Source organism: Typopeltis vanoorti, chromosome 16 (assembly GCF_054136105.1).
Source record: "Typopeltis vanoorti isolate ZY-2024b chromosome 16, IOZ_Tvanoo_1.0, whole genome shotgun sequence".
Classification (NCBI taxonomy): Eukaryota; Metazoa; Arthropoda; class Arachnida; order Uropygi; family Thelyphonidae; genus Typopeltis; species Typopeltis vanoorti.
Genome location: NC_143564.1, coordinates 103,495,231 through 103,514,696, shown reverse-complemented (window position 1 = coordinate 103,514,696; position 19,466 = coordinate 103,495,231). Strand labels below are relative to the sequence as shown.

Genomic DNA, 19,466 nt, shown 5'->3' with positions numbered 1-19,466 from the left:
ACTTGAGCAAGTTACCGAGGCATGATCTACTTTTCACAAAGCCATGCTGTCCCCCATACAGTATCTCATTTTCATCAATCCATTCCTGTATTTTTCCCTTGACTACTTTCTCCAAGACTTTGACAACAACTCCTGATATGCTGATCAGTCGATAATTTGCAACCGTAGTCTTGGATCCTCCTTTATGCAGTGGAACTATTTTCCCCTCTTTCTACACCTTCGGGACAAAATAGATCCAAGACTCAGATTAAACAACATGGTCAAGGGCACTGATAATTCTTTAGCCGCTTCACGCAAGACCCATGCCAGTATACCATCCAATCCCACAGATGTATTCACATTAAGGTTCTGTAATAGACTATTCACCTCCACTTCATTCATCACAATTCCCGTAAAAACTAATGGTTCCTTCATTTTTTTCAATGTCACCACCTGGATGATATACTTTTGCAAAGTGCTCGCTCAGTAATTCCACTATATCGACTGATGCAGTGACCTGCTTACCATCGTCATTCCTTAAAATCATTTTGCCGTGTACAGTTTTTTTTTTGCTTGCAGCATATTGAAAGAACTGTTTGGGATTCTCTTTAGCTTGCATAGCTAGTTTCCTTTCACAATCCGCTTTTGCTTTTTTTACCACGCTCATTACCCTTCTGGCCTGCACTTTATACCGTTCGTGTGCCTGCAGGTCACCCCTTTCTTTAAATTCTCTCCACAGTCGTTTCTTTTTTTGCAGCTCAAGCTTAATGATGTTATTCATCCATTTAATCCCTACTTGTTTTACTATTCGGATCCTAGGTATACAGTCAGCCATAACCTCCTGTAAATGCTCCTTGACCACTTCCCATGCTCTATCGACATCCAGCCCTTGCAGTTGTACATGCCATGGCACTGATCCAAGCAATCTCCTAAGCTTGTCATACTATCCAGCACGGTAATTCCACATATACCCTGTTTTAATTGGAAATTCCACACCTTTAGCCACCACCCAGTTCAAGGCCTTATGATCACTCTCGCCAATAGGTTGCAACATGGTCATATTCATTACAGTCAAATTCTCAGATGCTATTACCAGGTCAAGCACTCTCACATCCCTAGTATTTTCAATTTAATGCTGTCTCAGATAGTTATCCCTTAATAATTGAATAAAATCCATTTCCTTCCTCACATGTGTCATTGTTACCATAGTTGAAATCCCCCATAATAATTACCCTCCTTCCACTCATTTCATCAATTTGTTTATGCATACTATCTCCACCATCTATTCCATCACCCGGTCTGTTGCACCACCCAACTGTATATTTTGTTCTGCCAGTCTCAATCTCACACCAAATAGCCTCAAATGAGCTCTTTTCACTGGCCTGCGATCCAACTTCAATTCTCCTTTGCTGTAGTTCATCAGTTACCATCAATAATACTCCTCCCCCCATTTTATTCTCTCTGTCCCTCCTAAACACACTATAACCTACACATTCTATCCCACTAACTATATCATCTTCTGTCAGCCATGTTTCACTAATGCCAATAACCTGTGGCCAGGAAGAGCCAATCAAGGCCAAAAATTCTTTTTTCTTGTTCCTAATACTCCTGGAATTAGTATACATGAAATGCAATGGTCCTGTATTCTTTGAACTCTCAGGACACATTCTGATATCGCATGACCTTCTTTTTATTTATGACCTTTTTTATACAAAATAAGTATTGTTTAAATGTTTCCTATGCACTGTCGATATTCTTCCCATCCAGCAACTGATCCCATTCCACTGAACTCAGTATACTCCTTAGTTGGTCATAATTTCCTGTTTTGTAGTTAAGCATGTAACCTCTTCTGAATGGAACATTCTTAAACTTAGTCACTTTCCAAGTGAGTATGGCATGATCACTGTCACTAACTGGAGGGAGAATAGTTACATCTTTAACTGAAATGCCTTCCGACACTATAATCAAATCTAACACTGAAATCAAATCTAAGCATATAGTATTTGTATTTTTTTAAATTAAAAACTTTTTCCTAAATAACTGCTATTTCTGCATGAAAATTCTATGCTGTTCCATTTTATATATATAGATAGATATAGATATATATATAGATATATAGATTAATACGTAGTTCTCTCACTCAAAATAAACTAAGGTAGTTGTTCTAAAAGAAATTCATTTCTTATCACTGAGAAGTCTCTGACATGTTTATTAATTTTTATTATTAATTCCTTTTAAGGTTTTCGCCCTGCTTTTAAGTATTACAACATGTGGCTAAGTTTTGCAGGATTTCTTCTTTGCCTGGTAGTAATGTTTATCATGAACTGGGTTACAGCTTTAGCTACATTTGCAGTTACTCTAATATTATACCTATGTATATATCATAGAAAACCAGGTAAGTTTTTAAACTAACTAATATATTTTTAAGTTTAATATTAGTTTAATCTAGTTTAGTGGTTGGGTGCCACCTGTTTTTGCTACCCACTATATAGATATGGAGGAAACCTTGCTGAATATCATTCTGACTTGGTCATGAAATGGATGAACAAGGGCACTATCATCTTGTATAGGCACCAGGGAATGTGATAAAAAAGGTGTTGCTGCTTATTTTCATTGTTCTGAAATTTCATTTTCGTGTAGCTACCATTAAGCTGCACATATAAGTAATGATGTCAAGTTTATTGTGTATTCCTCATAAAGATATCATTGAAACTCAAGCCAAATTAGAAATAGATCTCAAAAAGAAACATGCTTTAAAAATTCTCATAGCCATTCATACTATTATTAATATTAACATCTGACTTCCATAGAGACAAAGGGATCATCACAGGCGGTCTATACTCTATACTCTCTCATGACAAAAGATCACTCACCACACTTTCAGTCAATGCATTCCACTCACCAATCATTCTCCATGTAAAGAGCCAGCTTCTCACTCCCCTGCTTACACCCTTCTTATACAGCCTCCATGGATGGGCTCTAGTTCTATGCTTGCCTCCTGCTTCTCTATGAAATAGCTTCTCCACATATCTGACATTCCATAGAACTAATGCTAATTTAAGAAACCTTCTCTGAAACCTCTCCTGTGCATCCTCCTGAAAACCAGGTGACCAAATCTGTGCACAGTAGTCCATATGTGGCCTGATCAAAGCCTTATACAAAGGAATCTAACCTCTTTGTTTCTGCTTATTAATGTCCTCCTCATTATTGTCATAATCCATTGGGATGGATGTTCTTACAATTTTAGCAGTGTCACTCCTAAACTTAAAGTCTTTCTCCACCATTACTTCCAGATCTCTTATCTCCTCCACCTTCTCTCAAATACTCATCAGTTGTATGTTCTGCATCCCAAATTTGCCAACCAAATTTCAATATTTGCAATTTGTAACATTAAATTGATAGCTCCATTCATTTGCCAACTCACATAGTCTGTTCAGATCCTTCTGCAAGGCCACAACATCTGCTCTACTTCTCATACCCATTCCCAACTTTGCATCATCAGAAAACAGCTGCACATCTCCAGTTAAGCCAGTCCCAATGTCATTTATGTACAAGTTAGACAATAATGGTCCCACAACAGATCCCTGCGGCACTCTACTAGTGATCCTCCTCTTTTGCAATACCACTCATCCATATACAACCTGCTGATACCTGTCCAACAGCCAATCAACAATCCAACTTACTAGTCTGTTATCTAATCTCGTCTGTTTCAATTTAGCTACTAGCTTGTCATGTGGCAGTGTATCAAAAGCCCTTTGGAAAAATCCAAGTACACCACTGTATATGCATCTCCTTTATCAAGTGAATTTATCACCTTGTTGCAATATGTAAGCAGATTGATGAAACATAACCTCTCCTAACAAACACATGCTGACAATCAAAAAGAATACTGCTATTATCAACCCATTTCTAAATCTTAGTTCTCACCATCTTCTGTAATATACCTTAACAGCAACTCAGGTTACACAGATTTTCCTATAATTTGTAGCCGTAGTCTTATTACCCCCCCCCCCTTGAAGTGGAACAAATTTTCCCACATTCTGTTCCTTTGGGACTTGCCCTGTTGCAAGACTCATGTTAAATAGTTGTGCCAAAGGTATCTTTAATTCCATAGAGAATTCCGTAAAGATAAGTGGCGATAAACTGTGAAATCCCATTGCCTTATTAATATCAAGTTTACTTAATTCCTCATATACTTCCTGCTCATTCACTATCAGTTCCTCCTTCACTATACCTTCTTCACTCCAGCTTCTGATGTTTTGCATCAGTAGGATGAAATACACTGATAAATTGATCATTTAATAATTCAACTATATCCTTTGCATTGGTTACCAATCTGCCATTTCATCAACCTGCATCATCATCCCATAGTCATTTTTTCTTCTACTTGCCACATATTGAAAGAACTCTCTAGGATTTTTCTTAACTTAATTGGCTAATTTCTTCTTATACTGCACTTTTGCTGCCTTTACCAACTGAGTTACCTTCCTGGCCTGCTCTTTGTACTCTTCGTGCAACTGATCATTAGCAATATTTATCTTGTTTTACCTCCACAGGTTTTTCAAGGCATATTATGAGTGAGTGAAATGAGCTGGATCTTTATGAATGTGTTCAAGAAGAGGTATTATAGATATTTAGGCATTGTGACCTGTAAGGAAGTTCCTCTCTTAATGAGTTCTTGGGCTCCCTAAATGAGCACATGCAAGATTTCTGCATCTTAGTTGAACCTAAACAAGTTTTAAAGACACATTCTGTAAAATTTTTATGGAAATGCAGAAAACAAAAAAAAGTATTTTGATATTTTGATAACAAATAATCATTATTATTCAGTGAATTAAACATGACAGTGTTGACAGTGAGATCTAAGGATACGGAACTCAGTCTCCCACCTTCCCTATGGTAATGAAATAGGTAATCCTTTTACAAAGTTTCTCTAATTTCATTTAAAAATTTTACTGTTCATGTCATTGTTATATAATGTAAACCAATTATAGCACTCTCTCATTTCTTTACAGATGTTAACTGGGGTTCTTCTACTCAAGCTCAGACCTATTCTCTAGCCTTAAATGCTATCCTGAAACTCAATGAAGTACCAGATCATGTAAAAAATTTCAGGTAACTATCATTTTAGTTTATTTTTACTAATCCTACTAAAACCAGATAAACATAAGTTTATTTTGGTTCCATGTAAATACACTGAAAATTTCATCAAAAAAGCATTTATTGAATGGTGGCGGTTCTTTAAATGATAATTCCTGTAAAGCAATTCATCAAATAAAAATTTTGTCAAATGACAATTCATTGTAAAAACAATTGCTCAAATGAAATTAAAATTAATTTTTGATGGTTTTACTTTCACAGTTTGTCAAAACAGTTATTTTTTTCGTGTGAAATATTGATTTTAAAGTTTATCTTAAAACTACATTATATTCCTTAAGATGCGAACAACATATCCCCTCGATGAGTCTTGACAGACTTTATGTTCTTAGGAAAGACCTCCCACGATGAGTCTTTTGACTCCATGGAGGACTTCATAGTGCAATTCATTCAGTGAAACACCAAATCAACTTTGGTTTATGTACTATGTATATTATTATTATTATTGCACCCTCCATGGAGTCTGCAGACTCATTGTCAGGAGTTCATTCAACTGACAACATATTTATCATACCAAATATTAAAATCCTTAAAACTTCTTGCATTAACAACACATTCTGGTATTCCACTCACCGACAATTCTCCATGTAAAAAAATCTACTCCTTACGCCCCTCTTCACCACATTCTTATATAACTTCCACGGATGTCCTCTGGTTTTTCCCCTCTCACCTTCTACTCTTTTTATAATCTCATCTGGATTAATCCAATAAAATCCTCACTAACTTAAATGTCTCTATCATATCACCTCTCTTCCTCTTATCCACCAAACTCTGCAATCCACATTTTTTCAACCTCTCTCCATAGCCAGCATTCCAAACTCCTGATATTGTCTTAGTTGCTCATCTCTGGACCCTCTATAATGTTTCCACATCACACTGAAAATCAGGTGACCAGATCTGAGCACAGTAGTCCAAGTGTGGTCTGACCAGTGCTTTATACAGTAGCACAATCATTTCCTTATCCCTACATGTTAGAGTACTTCTTATCATCGCAGCACTGCAATGTGCAGCCTTTGCAACACTAGCAATATGCCCTATAAACTTCATTCTACTGTCCCATCACTCCCAAATCTTGAATCTCATCCACTTCCTGCAGTATGGCACCATTAATATAGTACAGTCTTATAATATTTCTGCACTCCAAAATGCAATACCTTGCATTTATTAATATTAAAACTACAATCCCACTCCTTTCCAAGTCAAAATTTTATTCAAATCTTACTGCTGAAGGGAATCATCATCAGCAGTACTACTTGTAATTCTCCCCAACTTTGCATCATCAGCAAACAATTGAAGATCTTCACTCAGTTTACATAATATATTGTCTAAAAACAAGTTAAACAGCATGGACCCAAGAAAACAACCCTGGAGCATGCCACTGGTTACCCTTCTTCTCTGGGACATTGCTGCATCATACACAACCTGCTGGTATCATTCAGAGAGCCAATCTCTGATCCATCTGACCAATATACTGTTTCTCTGATCCAATAAACAATATACACAATTATATAGACTGGTTATACAGAATTGGAAACCCTCTCTCCTAAATCATGCTTGTGGAGTGGGATAAATTAACTCTGGAAAGAGTGCAGATGCAGATAACAAAAATGGTATCAGGACTGTACAATGTTAGTTATGAGGATAGATTGTAGGAATGTGGACTGCAAAGTTTGTTAAATAGAAGTAGGAGAGGTGATATGATCAAGACATTGTAACTGTTGAGAAACAGTTACAGGCTTGGTACTGGTAGTTCTTTTTTATGGTAGAACAAGGGGAAGGAGTGAGGACAAGGTCCATGAGGAAAGGAAGTCATGAGCAAGAGGATGAGGAGGAGTTTCTTTGCATGGAGGATTCAACCATGCAATGTATTTCCTGATAGGATGATGAGAACATGAAGGGTGAATGAATTTAAGGAGTGGTATGATAGGCTTTGTGTTGTCTAGAATGGGCTTCCTGCAATGAGTGTGACTCTATCAACCCAAATAATAATAATATATCTGAAATGGTAAAATAAAAGTTCTAGTAAGTTTTTTTTTTTAATTCAGAAAACCTCTGCAACTCAGATATACTTATTATTCGTGTTACTTATTAATATTATGGGGTAGATGTGATACTGAAGACAGTTAGGGCAAGGGCCCTTCGTGATTATAATCCCATTAATGATAGGACACTTTGTATTAGACTTAAGGCTCATCCTACCAATGTGTTAATTTATGATAGTGTATGCATCCCATACAGATAGGCCTGCTGAAGAGAGGGGGGAATTCTTTGAAAACCTACAGCCTGTTTTGGACTGCCTTGCAAGGAGTAATGTACTTTACATCTTGGGGGACTTTGATGCAAAAGAGAGAAAAGTGAGACCTAGGCCTGAGTGTGGCATGTTTGGTCTGGGTGAACACCTAACACCCATGGTGAAAGACTTGGAATTTTCCCATGCTAACAGATTAGTTATTACCAATACCTGCTTCCAGAAACCCCACAATGGATCTATACTTGGACATCTAACATTGAAAGGTCAAGGCACCAGAATGATTACATCCTGACTCTCTCCATGGGTAGAAGACAAGCATCTCTGATGTGCATACTTGTCCTGGAGAAGACTGTGGTACTAACCATCAGCTAGTAAGAGCTAAAGTAAGACTGAGACTCCAAAACCTTCCAAGCCAGGCATGTCCACTTGACTGGATGACATAGTAATTCCTAGTGGGCTCACAGAAAAAATACCAACCTAGTTGATGTTTTGGAGACTAGTGAGGACAACTCACCCAAAAGCTTTGGGAAGAAGTCAATGTTATAATACAGGATACAGCCAAGAAATATCTAGGCCCAATTAGGAGACCAAGAGACCCACTCATATCAGTTTCAACATGGAATCTAATCGAAAGAAGACAGTTGAAGTAACAAAGTGACACAGGGACTGAAGAATATAAGAAATTACATAGAGAAGTCAGAAAAGCCATCAGACAGGACAAGGAAAATTTTTATACTAATAAATGTGAAGAGATAGAGTTTCAGATGAGGAGACACAATTATAAAAAGACGTTTTGTTTAGTTTGTGATCCAAAGCACAAGTTTAAGCTCAAATTGAATGTCATCAAATATAGGAATTGAGCAGTACTAACAGAAGAACTGGAAATCAAAATCAGATGGAAAGAATATTGTTAGGGACTGTACAGCAAAGAGAACAAGGAAAATTTGGAGGAACCCTCTCACCAGGAAAACTTCTATTTGGAACCTCTTTCACTTCAGCATGAGTTTAAAAGAGCAAATAAAAAGCTTAACAACAATAAGGCCTCAAGTGCAGATGGAATCCCAGCAGAGTTAATTAATGCCACAGAAGATGGAGGAATAAGAGAGTTTCATAGATTGATTACAAGTATATGGGAGACAGGCCTAGAGACTGGAAGAAGTCAGTTTTCATATGCTACATAAGAAGGATTGAAAGAACTGTAGAACTATTAGTTTAATATCTCATGCAAGCAAGATTTTATTAAAGATCATTCTAAATAGGATTGAAGCCAAAGTTGAAGCAGAGATTCCAAAGGAACAAGTTGGTTTTTAGGAAAGGTAAGGGTACCAGAGATCAGATCCTTTGCCTTAGACAGATCATAGAAAAGTATGAAGAAATTTAGAATCCCTATGGTAGTGTGTTTCATAGACTACTGTAAAGCTTTTGACTGAGTTCAGCATGTGAAACTGTGGGAAGTAATGATGATAATAATGGGTTTTCCTCAATACACTATTAGGTTGATAGTGTTGGATCCTTCTTCTTCTCAATCTATACTTTGGATCCGACATGATTACTATTACGATGTTCTTAACAAATTGATAAGTTGCAAGTTGATTTCTAATTCAAATATAAAGAAAATTTATATTTAAAGACTGCGGCACTTTATACCTGAATTAGTTCAAGAATTGAAGATAAACCAACTCTCGACTATTTCTCCTTAATATGTTATTAATATATATACTGGCCGAGTATATTTGACTTACTTAATTCACCCGCTTTGGTTCAAATATTTTATGAATGGTGCAGTAAAAGAGATTCAGGCAAAATACAACTTTAGATTAACAAAAACAACCATTTAATTTTAGAATCGCAAATTTTACACTTAAATTCAAATCAGTAATTAAAATATCACAAACATTTTAACTCCTCAGATAAATTCAATCATATAACTCATACAATGGTAAATCTGTTATCTCTAGTACAGTCTTCTCACAGTTCCTTTTAACTATTTAATAAAGTTCCTTAATGATCATTCACATCAATATCTCACAGTTCTTTAAGTTTCAAATACAATAAAAATTGCAGTAATACCTCTTCACAAACAAACACTTTCAAATTTACACTTTAGCTAACTTCTGCAATAGTTACTGTTAGTATAAGGAAATTCTAGGATGAAACTCACACACTTCTCTGCAAAGGAATATTAATGGTTGGAATAATCTTACCGATAATCTTCTTTCTTCATCAACTTATACGCAAACACTTTTTATAACTGTAAACACCTTAAACATTAAACGGCACTCATTAAATTAATTTTCTAAGCAATAACTGAATTAATCATCGGTCACTAAACACATAAACAAACGTTCTTGCATGAAATACTACTGATCACTTATGAATTAAGGCAATACACAATAATTCCTTAACTTGAGGTTTTATATGCACAGCTGTTCATTCTTCCTGCATTCATTTAATTCTTTAGGCAATATATTTCTAAGCACAGCTAACGGTAAACTTCAATTTTACAGCCTCTACTATTCTAGTAACTCCGTGCTTTATTTCAAGATCTGTGTGTCCTTGACAGGTCGGCCCTGAAATTGAATCTCAACTCAAATATCGCTAGCCTATTTAGTAGTCACTCAGCTGTCTTCCATAGCTATAATTGTTATTCTACAACTTATTAGCTAACTGCTTCTCGACTAGTTATTCGACTAGTTATATCTCGACTAGACTTTATTAGCTGCTTGAGTGACTTGCCGACTCACTATTATCGCACTGTGATTCCCGAATGCTGAATGCTCCGATTCCAACCTAATGCCAATCCTCTCCTTTCTCTCTCTAATCTATCTCTCTCTCTTAATTTCAGCGTTCTTCCCTTTTTATATCCATCCTTCCCGCCTAAATTATTCTCGTGTTTTCTTTCTAAAACTCTTTTCAATAAACCTTCTCCTCATGTGGTGTTCCAAAACTCGCGCTCACTTACTTGCGTCTCCATGACAACAAAACAAAACACAATAAAATTGAGCTATTACATAATGTTAAGCTTCTACAAATAGGAATAAATAAAGAATATTTACATTTCAATTAATGCGCAGTTAAATTATCAAATACAAGTTCTTATAATATTAATATAGTAATAAATAAAATAGTTTAATAATATTTAATACAGTCTTTTCATTATTAATACATATATCTTTGATTAAAATTAAATATTAGACAAAATTAAGGTAGTTATATGAATATTAAATTATAAAATAAGTTATTTACATTAAATAATGTTTACAATTCTACCTTTGTGATGGAAGATCATGTTGGATTCTGAAGCAAATAATAATTACTTAAATCTCTACATATTCAGAATCCAACAATAGTTAACTTGTACAGTGAGCAAGAAGCCATGGTAAGAACAGGTGTTGGATTAATTGTTTTGCTTCAGGTTAGAAAGGAAGTTAGGTATCTGTTCAGTATCTATGCTGAGCACATCATGCACATAGCATTGGATGAGCTAAAGACAGGAATTAGGATAGGTGGCAGATTGATCAGTAATCTGAAGTATGCTGATGACACAGTACTTCTTTATAATGAGAACTGCAGCAAATTATTATTACTATTATTATTATTTCGTGACACCTCCAAGGAGTCCGAGGACTCATCGAGGGAGGGCACCTACTCTCCAACTCTCCATCTCCGCCACTTCCATCCATCTCTCCATCTAAAACAACGCCATCTACTGCCCACCACCACTAGTGTTTTTTTTGTCTGTAAATTGTATGTGTCCTGAAGGAAAATTTGTCTGTATGCAGGATGAACAACCTGAGTTTCAAGGAGAAAACTCCCTGCTACATCCGTATGAGATTGGATAACTTTCAATTGAAAAAACCCATATAAACATTCCTCCCATCAAAAAGAGAATCGACCTTAGGCCTTTTCCAACTGAAGGGCACAATGTACTGTCATTCTTTCAATTGTGCTATAGAGACTGTGGTGCCATTTATCACAGTGGTGTGTCCTGAAGGACAATTTATCTGTATGCGGGATAAACAACCTGAGTTTAAGGGAGAAAAATCCCAGCTACCTTCGTATGAGATTGGTTAACTCACCTTCAATTGAAAAAACCCATATAAACATTCCTCCCATCACAACATCACAAAGAGAATCGAACTTAGGCCTTTTCCAACCGAAGGGCACAGTGTACTGTCATTCTTCCAATTGTGCTATGGAGACTGTGGTGCCATTTATCAAATTATTTATAAAGTTAATGAGATAAGTAAGAACGGATTTCAGCTCAATCCTAGAAAGAAGAACATTATGCTTCTGAAAGGAAATACAGTTGGGGAAGTTCCTGAGAAACAAGTGTACTTTAAGACACTTGGGGGGGGTCCCCCAGCACCTATAGCACGTGACTCGAATTTTGAAGACTCGACACTCATGGTAGCCCTGAGTTTCAAAACATTTCGAATAACTTGACAAAAATCGTGACACAAAAACATTACTAAAAAGCCTTATCATTTTATATTATAGAGTAGATATCAGGATGGGATGCTTAAGGGTCAAAGCTGTATAACAGAGGAGACCTCCACATAGCCTTTAAAGGAATGCAGAGAACCACCCAGGGCTTCTGATCTAATGTCCAATCCTCATGGTGCACCCTGTTGGGTATCCACCTGGATACTGAATGAACGAGGATGGGCTGACAATTTGGGATTTAGCTGACAAAATTGTATTCTTATTGGCTTAATATTGTATTATAGTATTCTTATTGACCAATATACAAAATGATGGTACAACATGACAAAATTTCTTGCCGGCTGGGGCGTCGCCCGGTTAAACAAGGCCCCATTGTTTTTGCCAGGGAACCAGGGCGAACAGCGAAAAATCAGCTACTGGAACAAATCTGGAAGCATACCCCAACTCAACATCACCAGAGTTAAAGATCAGTATTATCAACATAAGAAGCCTGAACGGCAAAGAAATGGAATTAGCTGAAGAATTAGATAAGTACCAGATCGACATAATAGGGGTGACTGAAACAAAAAAGACAAAAACTGGTGAGATCTTTCTGAGCAAAAAATACAAAATGTTATATTCAGGAAATGACAATCAAGGAAAAGTAGTAGTAGCCATAGTATTCAACACAAAATACGAGGCTAATCTTCTTGAATGGAAGGCAGTCTCAAGTAGAGTGATGTGGGCAAATATCAGAATAGGTAACTGGACTTATTTGTGCCTATGGTCCCACAGAAAGTTCTACTAAGGTAGAAGTGGAGGAATTTTTTGAGGCTTTAGAAAAAGCTACTGACAGAATGAAAAAGGAAAAGTTGGTCCTTGTTGGTAATCTAAACAGCAGAGTAGGAAATGAATGTCAGACATACAAAAATATTTTGGGAAAATTTGGAGAAAAGAGCAAAGCTAATAATAATGGCAAAGACATGTTGGATTTCTGCTCAGGACATGGACTGGTTATTACTAACACCATGTTCCAACATAAAAATGTGTACAAATTTACATGGAGAGAAGAGGCAAGGAATAAGAAAAGTCTCATATACTATGTTATTGTTGATAGTGATGTTTTCTCCCTGGTGCAGGACACCAGAGTGCACAGATAATTTGAAATTGGAAGTGATCACTATTTAGTCTTAAGCAGGATAAAATTAAATTTCATATTGAAAAGATTAACATGTAAGAAAGTTTTAAAGCGAATAAAAGTTGAGCAGTTTTCTCAGATGTAAACTGTAGACTAAAATACACAAAGATTATTGAAGAAAAAATGAAAGAGTTTGAGTACAGTAACCAAACTTTAGAGATTCAGTGGCAAGCCATGAAGAAAACCCTGATTGATTCAGCCAGAGAGGCATGTGGTGAGGTTGTCTTCAAGGATAGAAAAATCAGAACTCCATGGTGGACACAGGAAGTTAAAGAGGCAGTGAAGGAAAAGAAGAAAACATATCAAATGTTCCTGGCAAATAAGTCAGCTTTTGCTCTTAGAAAATACTGGAAGTTACGAAAGGAAACTGTGAGCAAGAGGGTAAGGAGTGGTTTCTTTGTGTGGAGGGTGGTTGAGCCGTGGAATGCATTGCCTGATGGAGTGGTGGGAGCGAGAACGGTCAGTGACTTTAAAGAGTGGTATGATAAACTTTGTGTTTCTCAGGGGGGGGACCTCCCCTCGATGAGTCTTGACAGACTTTATGTCTTAGGAAGGACCTCCCTCGATGAGTCTTTTGACTCCTTGGAGGCCTGAATAATAATAATAATAAAAATAATAATAATACAGAGACAAATGTAAGAAAGCTAAACGCTGTGTAAAACTAGCTCAACGAAAGTCATGGGAGGACTTTGGCAAGAACGTAGAAAATAAATATCAAGAAGGAGTTAGATATTCTGGAGGTTGTTGAAGAAGCTTAGAAATAGAGGAAAGAGTGCTGTAAAAGGAGTTAGAGATAATAAAGGTGACATGAAAACAGGAGAAAAAGATATCCTTGAAGTATGGAGTAATTACTTTGAAAAATTGCTAAATGAAACAAGCAGTGATAGCACAGTGGTAAAAAAACACTCAACAAGCATACAGTCAGGAATACATATCCATTCTTGAAGTAGAAAAAACCATCAAAGGCTTGAAATGTGGAAAGGCAGCAGGAGTAGATGATATTCGACCAGAAAAGCTGAAGTATGGTGGTATAAAAGTCTTACAGTGGCTGCACTGCATAGTTCAGAAAGCCTGGACAGAGGGACGAATTCCCGATGATTGGAGTAGAGCTCTAATAGTACCCATATATAAAAAGGGAAATAAAACTGAATGTGAGAATTACAGAGGTATTTCCCTACTTAGTGTTCCTGGCAAGATCTATGCAAGTATACTTGAGAAATGGTTGAGAAGAATTGTGGAAGAAAAGCTTGGTTAAGAACAAGATGGATTCAGGCAAAATAGAGGCTGTCAGGATCAGATCTTCACTTTACACCAGATAGTTGAGAAAGCATGGGAATATAACAAAGATCTGTATTTAAGTTTTGTCAATCTGAAAAAGGCACGTGACAAGATGCCAAGAGAGAAGCTATTCAATATGCTACAGTTATATGGTGTCAATGGGGCATTATATCAAGCAATACTTAGTCTTTATTTGAGTTGTAAGTCAGCAGTTAGAATTGAAGGAAGTACAGGAAGATGGTTTAATGTTAAATCTGGTGTGAGACAAGGATGTACATTATCCCCTCTGTTATTCATTATCTATATGGATCACATTATGAAGGAAAGTGTGTGAACGCGGAACCTGTGGAACAAATAAAACATTTTAGCTACTTAGGCACGATTTTTACTGCAGATGGTAAATTAAATATAGAAATAGACAACAGAATCAACAAAGCTGGTATGGTAGGAACTCAATTGAATAAATTCATATGGAATAAGAGAGAAATTAGTCAGAACACTAAATTTGAACACAAGACAGTGTTCAAACCAGTTTTAACTTATGGATCTGAGAGCTGGGTCAGAAGTAAAACACTTGACCAAAGACTAGAGACCGCAGATATGAGAGTCCTGAGAAAGATTAGAGGCGTGAACAGATGGCATCAATGGCAATATCATATTAAAAATGAGGATATTAGGAAAGAACTTGACATTGTCAGTATCCAGGAATTCGTTAGCAGAGCTAATCTCAGGTGGTATGGTCACTTAAACAGAATGGGAGAGGAAAGATTAGCAAAACAAGTGTTCTCTGCCAGGTTGGCAGGAAAACGACCCAGAAGAATACCAAGATATAGGTGGATTGATATGTACAGAGTGCCTTAGATTGACAGAAATATAAGATCTGATAATGTTGGAGTCTTGACAAGTAACAGACTGATTTGGAGGAAACTTGTAGATAGGAAGTTAGTAATGATGTAAATTTTTCATGTAGTACTATCATATCCTGTACACCCCTTGAGGTACATGTCAGGAATTTGATGATGATGATAAAAAGAATTATGAAAAAATAAATAAAAACAATACAAAACAGATATAAATTTAATAAAAATACTAAAAACTCCCATAGCCCACCCACATTGCTAATGTACTATAGGTTTACAACCTTTCATTTGTTGAGAGTTACATTAAAAAAAAAATGCATAAGAAGTTATAAAAATCAAGTAGATATTAGATCCAGCATTATATCAAAGCCGAATGTAGAAACTATGAAAGTTTCATAAAAATAAGTTGACCGGAGAGTTTAGGGAATATGCCTGCCAGCATTTAAGAGTTGCCCTGTGTGAGAAAGAGAGAAGTCATCATTTAACTAGATTGCTTTCTTATTGATAAAATCGAGCATATTTAGGGAGATGTTTGGTCTACACTTACCTTAGAAATATATTCTAAGGTAAGACCGTTTAGGATTTTTGTACTGAGTTGGGAGTTTTACAAGTGAGATGTCCTAGGAATATCTAATTTTTTTGAGGGAGGTAGAAGAGGTTATGAATGTGATGTGCTTATGCTAGGAAAAGTTAAAAGTCAGCAGAAGAAGAGGGTCTGATCTTGCAGTAAAGTATGGTCTTACATGAAATAAGGCAGGACTATTTTAGTATCATTCACATCATTAAAATGTGGCAAGGAGCTTAATGTTTCAGGTATTGATTGATATATTTGGAATTTAAGATATTTGAAATATTAATTTAATAGTTTATTGAAAACGCAGTTTTCTAAGTAGCTCTTAATTGTCCTTAGGAGCACATAAAATTCCTTTTGGCAATATTAGAATTTTGCTCTTTCTTAACAAAGAAAACTGTTTTATATTCTGTCTGGATCACTATTTCTGTTTAAGATAAACAATTTGCAGTTTGAAAGAATGTGAGAAATTTCTTGTTCCTGTGTACATCCAAAAATATTTTTTAGTATATAAATACTGAAGAAATTTACTCAATTTCTTCCTAGTTGCAGTAATATGGAATTAAAAAACATCACATTGTTCAAGGCATTGTGTAGTTATCTTTGTGCCATCCCTTCTTGAGAAATTAGGGTGCTTGTTAAGTGTTAGTTGGTGAGAATTACAGTACTTTTCAAAATGTTGTAGGACAAATTTTGAGTGATATAATCTTAGAAAGATTAGAATGAAACATCTTTAAAAGTGTTTTTTATTATTATTAAGTTTTTTTTTTTTTTTTTTTTTTTTTTTTTTATCCTAGACCACAAATTTTGGTGCTTACAGGAATTCCCAGTAGCCGCCCTCCTTTGGTAGATTTCACTTATACCATCACAAAGAAATTGAGCCTGATGGTTTGTGGCCATATTATTACTAAAGTAAGTTTCATTGATATAATACAATTTCAAGAAATTTATGTAAAAAATAATATTCAGAGATATAATTAAAAGATTTAAATTAGAAGCTGAATTCTTAGTACTTTCAGTAAGTAGTCTAGAGTTAGAACTTCAGTGATCAGATGAACTTTTCCCATGTGATATTCATTTAACTCTTTGTTCATTGGTGCTGTGTAACAAGACTTTACCTTCAAGAAAATTGTCGTGCTATGAAATATCATAAGAAGCCCATTGAAGCCCACAAGTTACAGATAATACAGAAAACATGGATCACTTGAGTAGACTGTGCATTGAACTATTATTATTATCATTATTACTATATGGACATCTTCATGGAGTTTAAAGACTCGTGGGAAATGCAGGCTAACTGTCATTTACACATTACCTATCATTCCTCTCCTTAAACTCGTTCACTGACAACTCATGACCATCTCTGGCAATGCATTTTACTCATCCCACCACTCTCAATCAAAAAATTTAGTCTTCACACCCTTACCAATCACTCTCTTATACAACCTCCAAGGATGACTCTTGTCATGCATTGAAAAATTTCTCGATATATTGAATCTTTGTTGTTTTGTGGTGGATTATAAGAATCGAGATGTCGATTATTGAGTACTCTTTTCGGAAAAGCCATTGAGTTTCATGTGTTGTTGGATAGTACAAAGTTCTTTCTGTAGAAAATTAGAAGTAGAACAATTAGTTTTGGCTCTTGTGATTAGACATTTTATGATTCCTGTTTTTTTGACAAGGATGATGGGCTGATTCTTTAAGAATATAACTTTTCCAAAAAGAGTACTCAACATCTTCTCGATTCTTATAATCCACCACAAAACAACAAAGATTCAATACGTCAAGTTCCAATTCCATACATCTCCAGGATTTCAGAACCTATCACAAGAATTCTGAAGAAATATGAGTTAACAGCTACGTATTCACCTATTAACAAATTATCTTTCCATTTTCCTTCTCCTAAAGACAAACGCTCAACTATGTCTCTTTGAATTTGAAAAACTCTCCTGGAGTTTTTCAAATTCCCTGCAACTGTGATCTCTCCTGTTTTGGACAAACTGGATGTTCTCTTGAAAAAAGAATCCAAGAGCATCAGTCCTCCATTCATCACAACAAACCTGAAAAATCTGGATTGGCTCAGCACAGGATTGAAATTAACCACAACATCTTTTGGTCAAAAACTCGCCTTTTACATAGATCCTGTTATAAATTTGAACATTTATTCAAAGAAAGTGTAGAGGCCTTACTCCATCATCCTAAACTGAATCAGAATGACTGTATATCTATATCAAAAATCTGGGAAAGTCTAATCAGGATAACTCATTAATTCATATTAATTTTGTGTTATTTAATATTGTTAATCAATATCTTTATTTCAATCATATCTCTGCTTAAAAATATTCCCTTTAATACTTAGTGATATAACATCATGCAGCTTGTTCTATTTTTAAATGATCTATTGTTATTATTCCACCTTGTATTTTTTTAAAAATTGTTCTTGTAGTGCCACTGAAGATGGTCTGCTATTTCCAGACTGAAATATTTGGTTAATTAAATATCTTTCTTGTGTTTACGTGCTTATATTATTCAAACTATACAACATATCATGTTTGACAGAGCCTACACAGAACCTGTCACTGACTTTATAGAAGTTTCTACAGATGCTGTTGATTAGCTGTCAAACTTTGACATTCAATTTTAATTTTATGTTTATTTGTATATTTTTATATGTATGTATGAGTACAGAGTCACTGCACACTATTGTATTCTTTTATACATCTTTTATGCATTTTAATGTCTTGTACATTCTTTTTTTTTTTGTGTGTGTGTGTGTGTGTGTGTGTGTGTGTGGTGGCATATAGGCATGTATTCTTCTTCTTAGCCATATCCTAAATAAATTAGTTAATAGCAGACTTCATGAATGATTAAATATAAGATTATGATACTCTGAGGGATAGCATGGATTGGTGAATAGATGGTCTTGTCTTAGTAATTTACTCACTTTCTACAATAAAGTGACAGTTGAGTTAGATAAGGGAAAATTGCAGCATGATATTGCTGAACTTTAAAGGTATTTGACAAGATACCACATGGAACTCTGTTACATAAGTTGGAGCAAATAGGCAGAGCTTAACAAATTATGCAAAACTCTGATGGCAAAATATGTACTTATACAAGACACCCCACCCCTCATTATTTTATGATATATCCCAGAAGTCAATAGGAGAGTTTTTTCACCTGATTATAAATTTAAGCTACCAAGAAATTATATTCTTTTTTAATCCTTCATCCAAGTGTAAGCAAACAAGTTTGTGTGTGCAGTATCTTCATGACTAAGCTACTTGTATATAGGTTAATGACATCATTACTAATGACAGTAAAAAAACATTAATGTTATGGAAAATCTAATTTATTACATTAAATAGAGGGACAGAGATTGGAAGCCATAGGAGTCAGGGATGCCAGTGAGAGATGAATGAATGAATGTGTTCAGAGTGTGGAGATTCAATGATTTGGGGTGTGCAAAACACAGTGCCCAGAGGAGTGCTTGCCTGGTGTAACAATAGAAAGTGTGGCAATGGCAGTTAAGAGAAGTGAAAGTGTAGGGAAGAGGATAATAATTGTTTGGACGAATGACCTGAAAATTAGCGTGAATTGTGTAGTGCGAGATTGGAGGTTGATATTACAGATAGTGCAGCAAAAATGTGTCCAAGAAAAAATAGTGAGTGCATTGCCATGGTATGATAATGCTGAGTGTAGGAGAAGAGCAGTGATGATAAATGAGATGATAGAGAGAATGTGCAG

General features: G+C 35.6%; 1 protein-coding gene across 1 annotated transcript in view; it reads left to right on the top strand.

Annotated features, from left to right (window-relative positions):
* LOC150098231 (solute carrier family 12 member 2-like) overlaps nt 1–19,466 on the top strand; it is a 279,194-nt gene that overhangs the window by 171,967 nt on the left and 87,761 nt on the right. Inside the window, exons 14-16 of the mRNA XM_090406283.1 lie at nt 2,219–2,374; nt 4,995–5,094; nt 16,517–16,631. Of these exons, the coding sequence (XP_090262409.1) occupies nt 2,219–2,374; nt 4,995–5,094; nt 16,517–16,631 (371 nt within the window). The remainder of the gene's footprint in view (nt 1–2,218; nt 2,375–4,994; nt 5,095–16,516; nt 16,632–19,466) is intronic.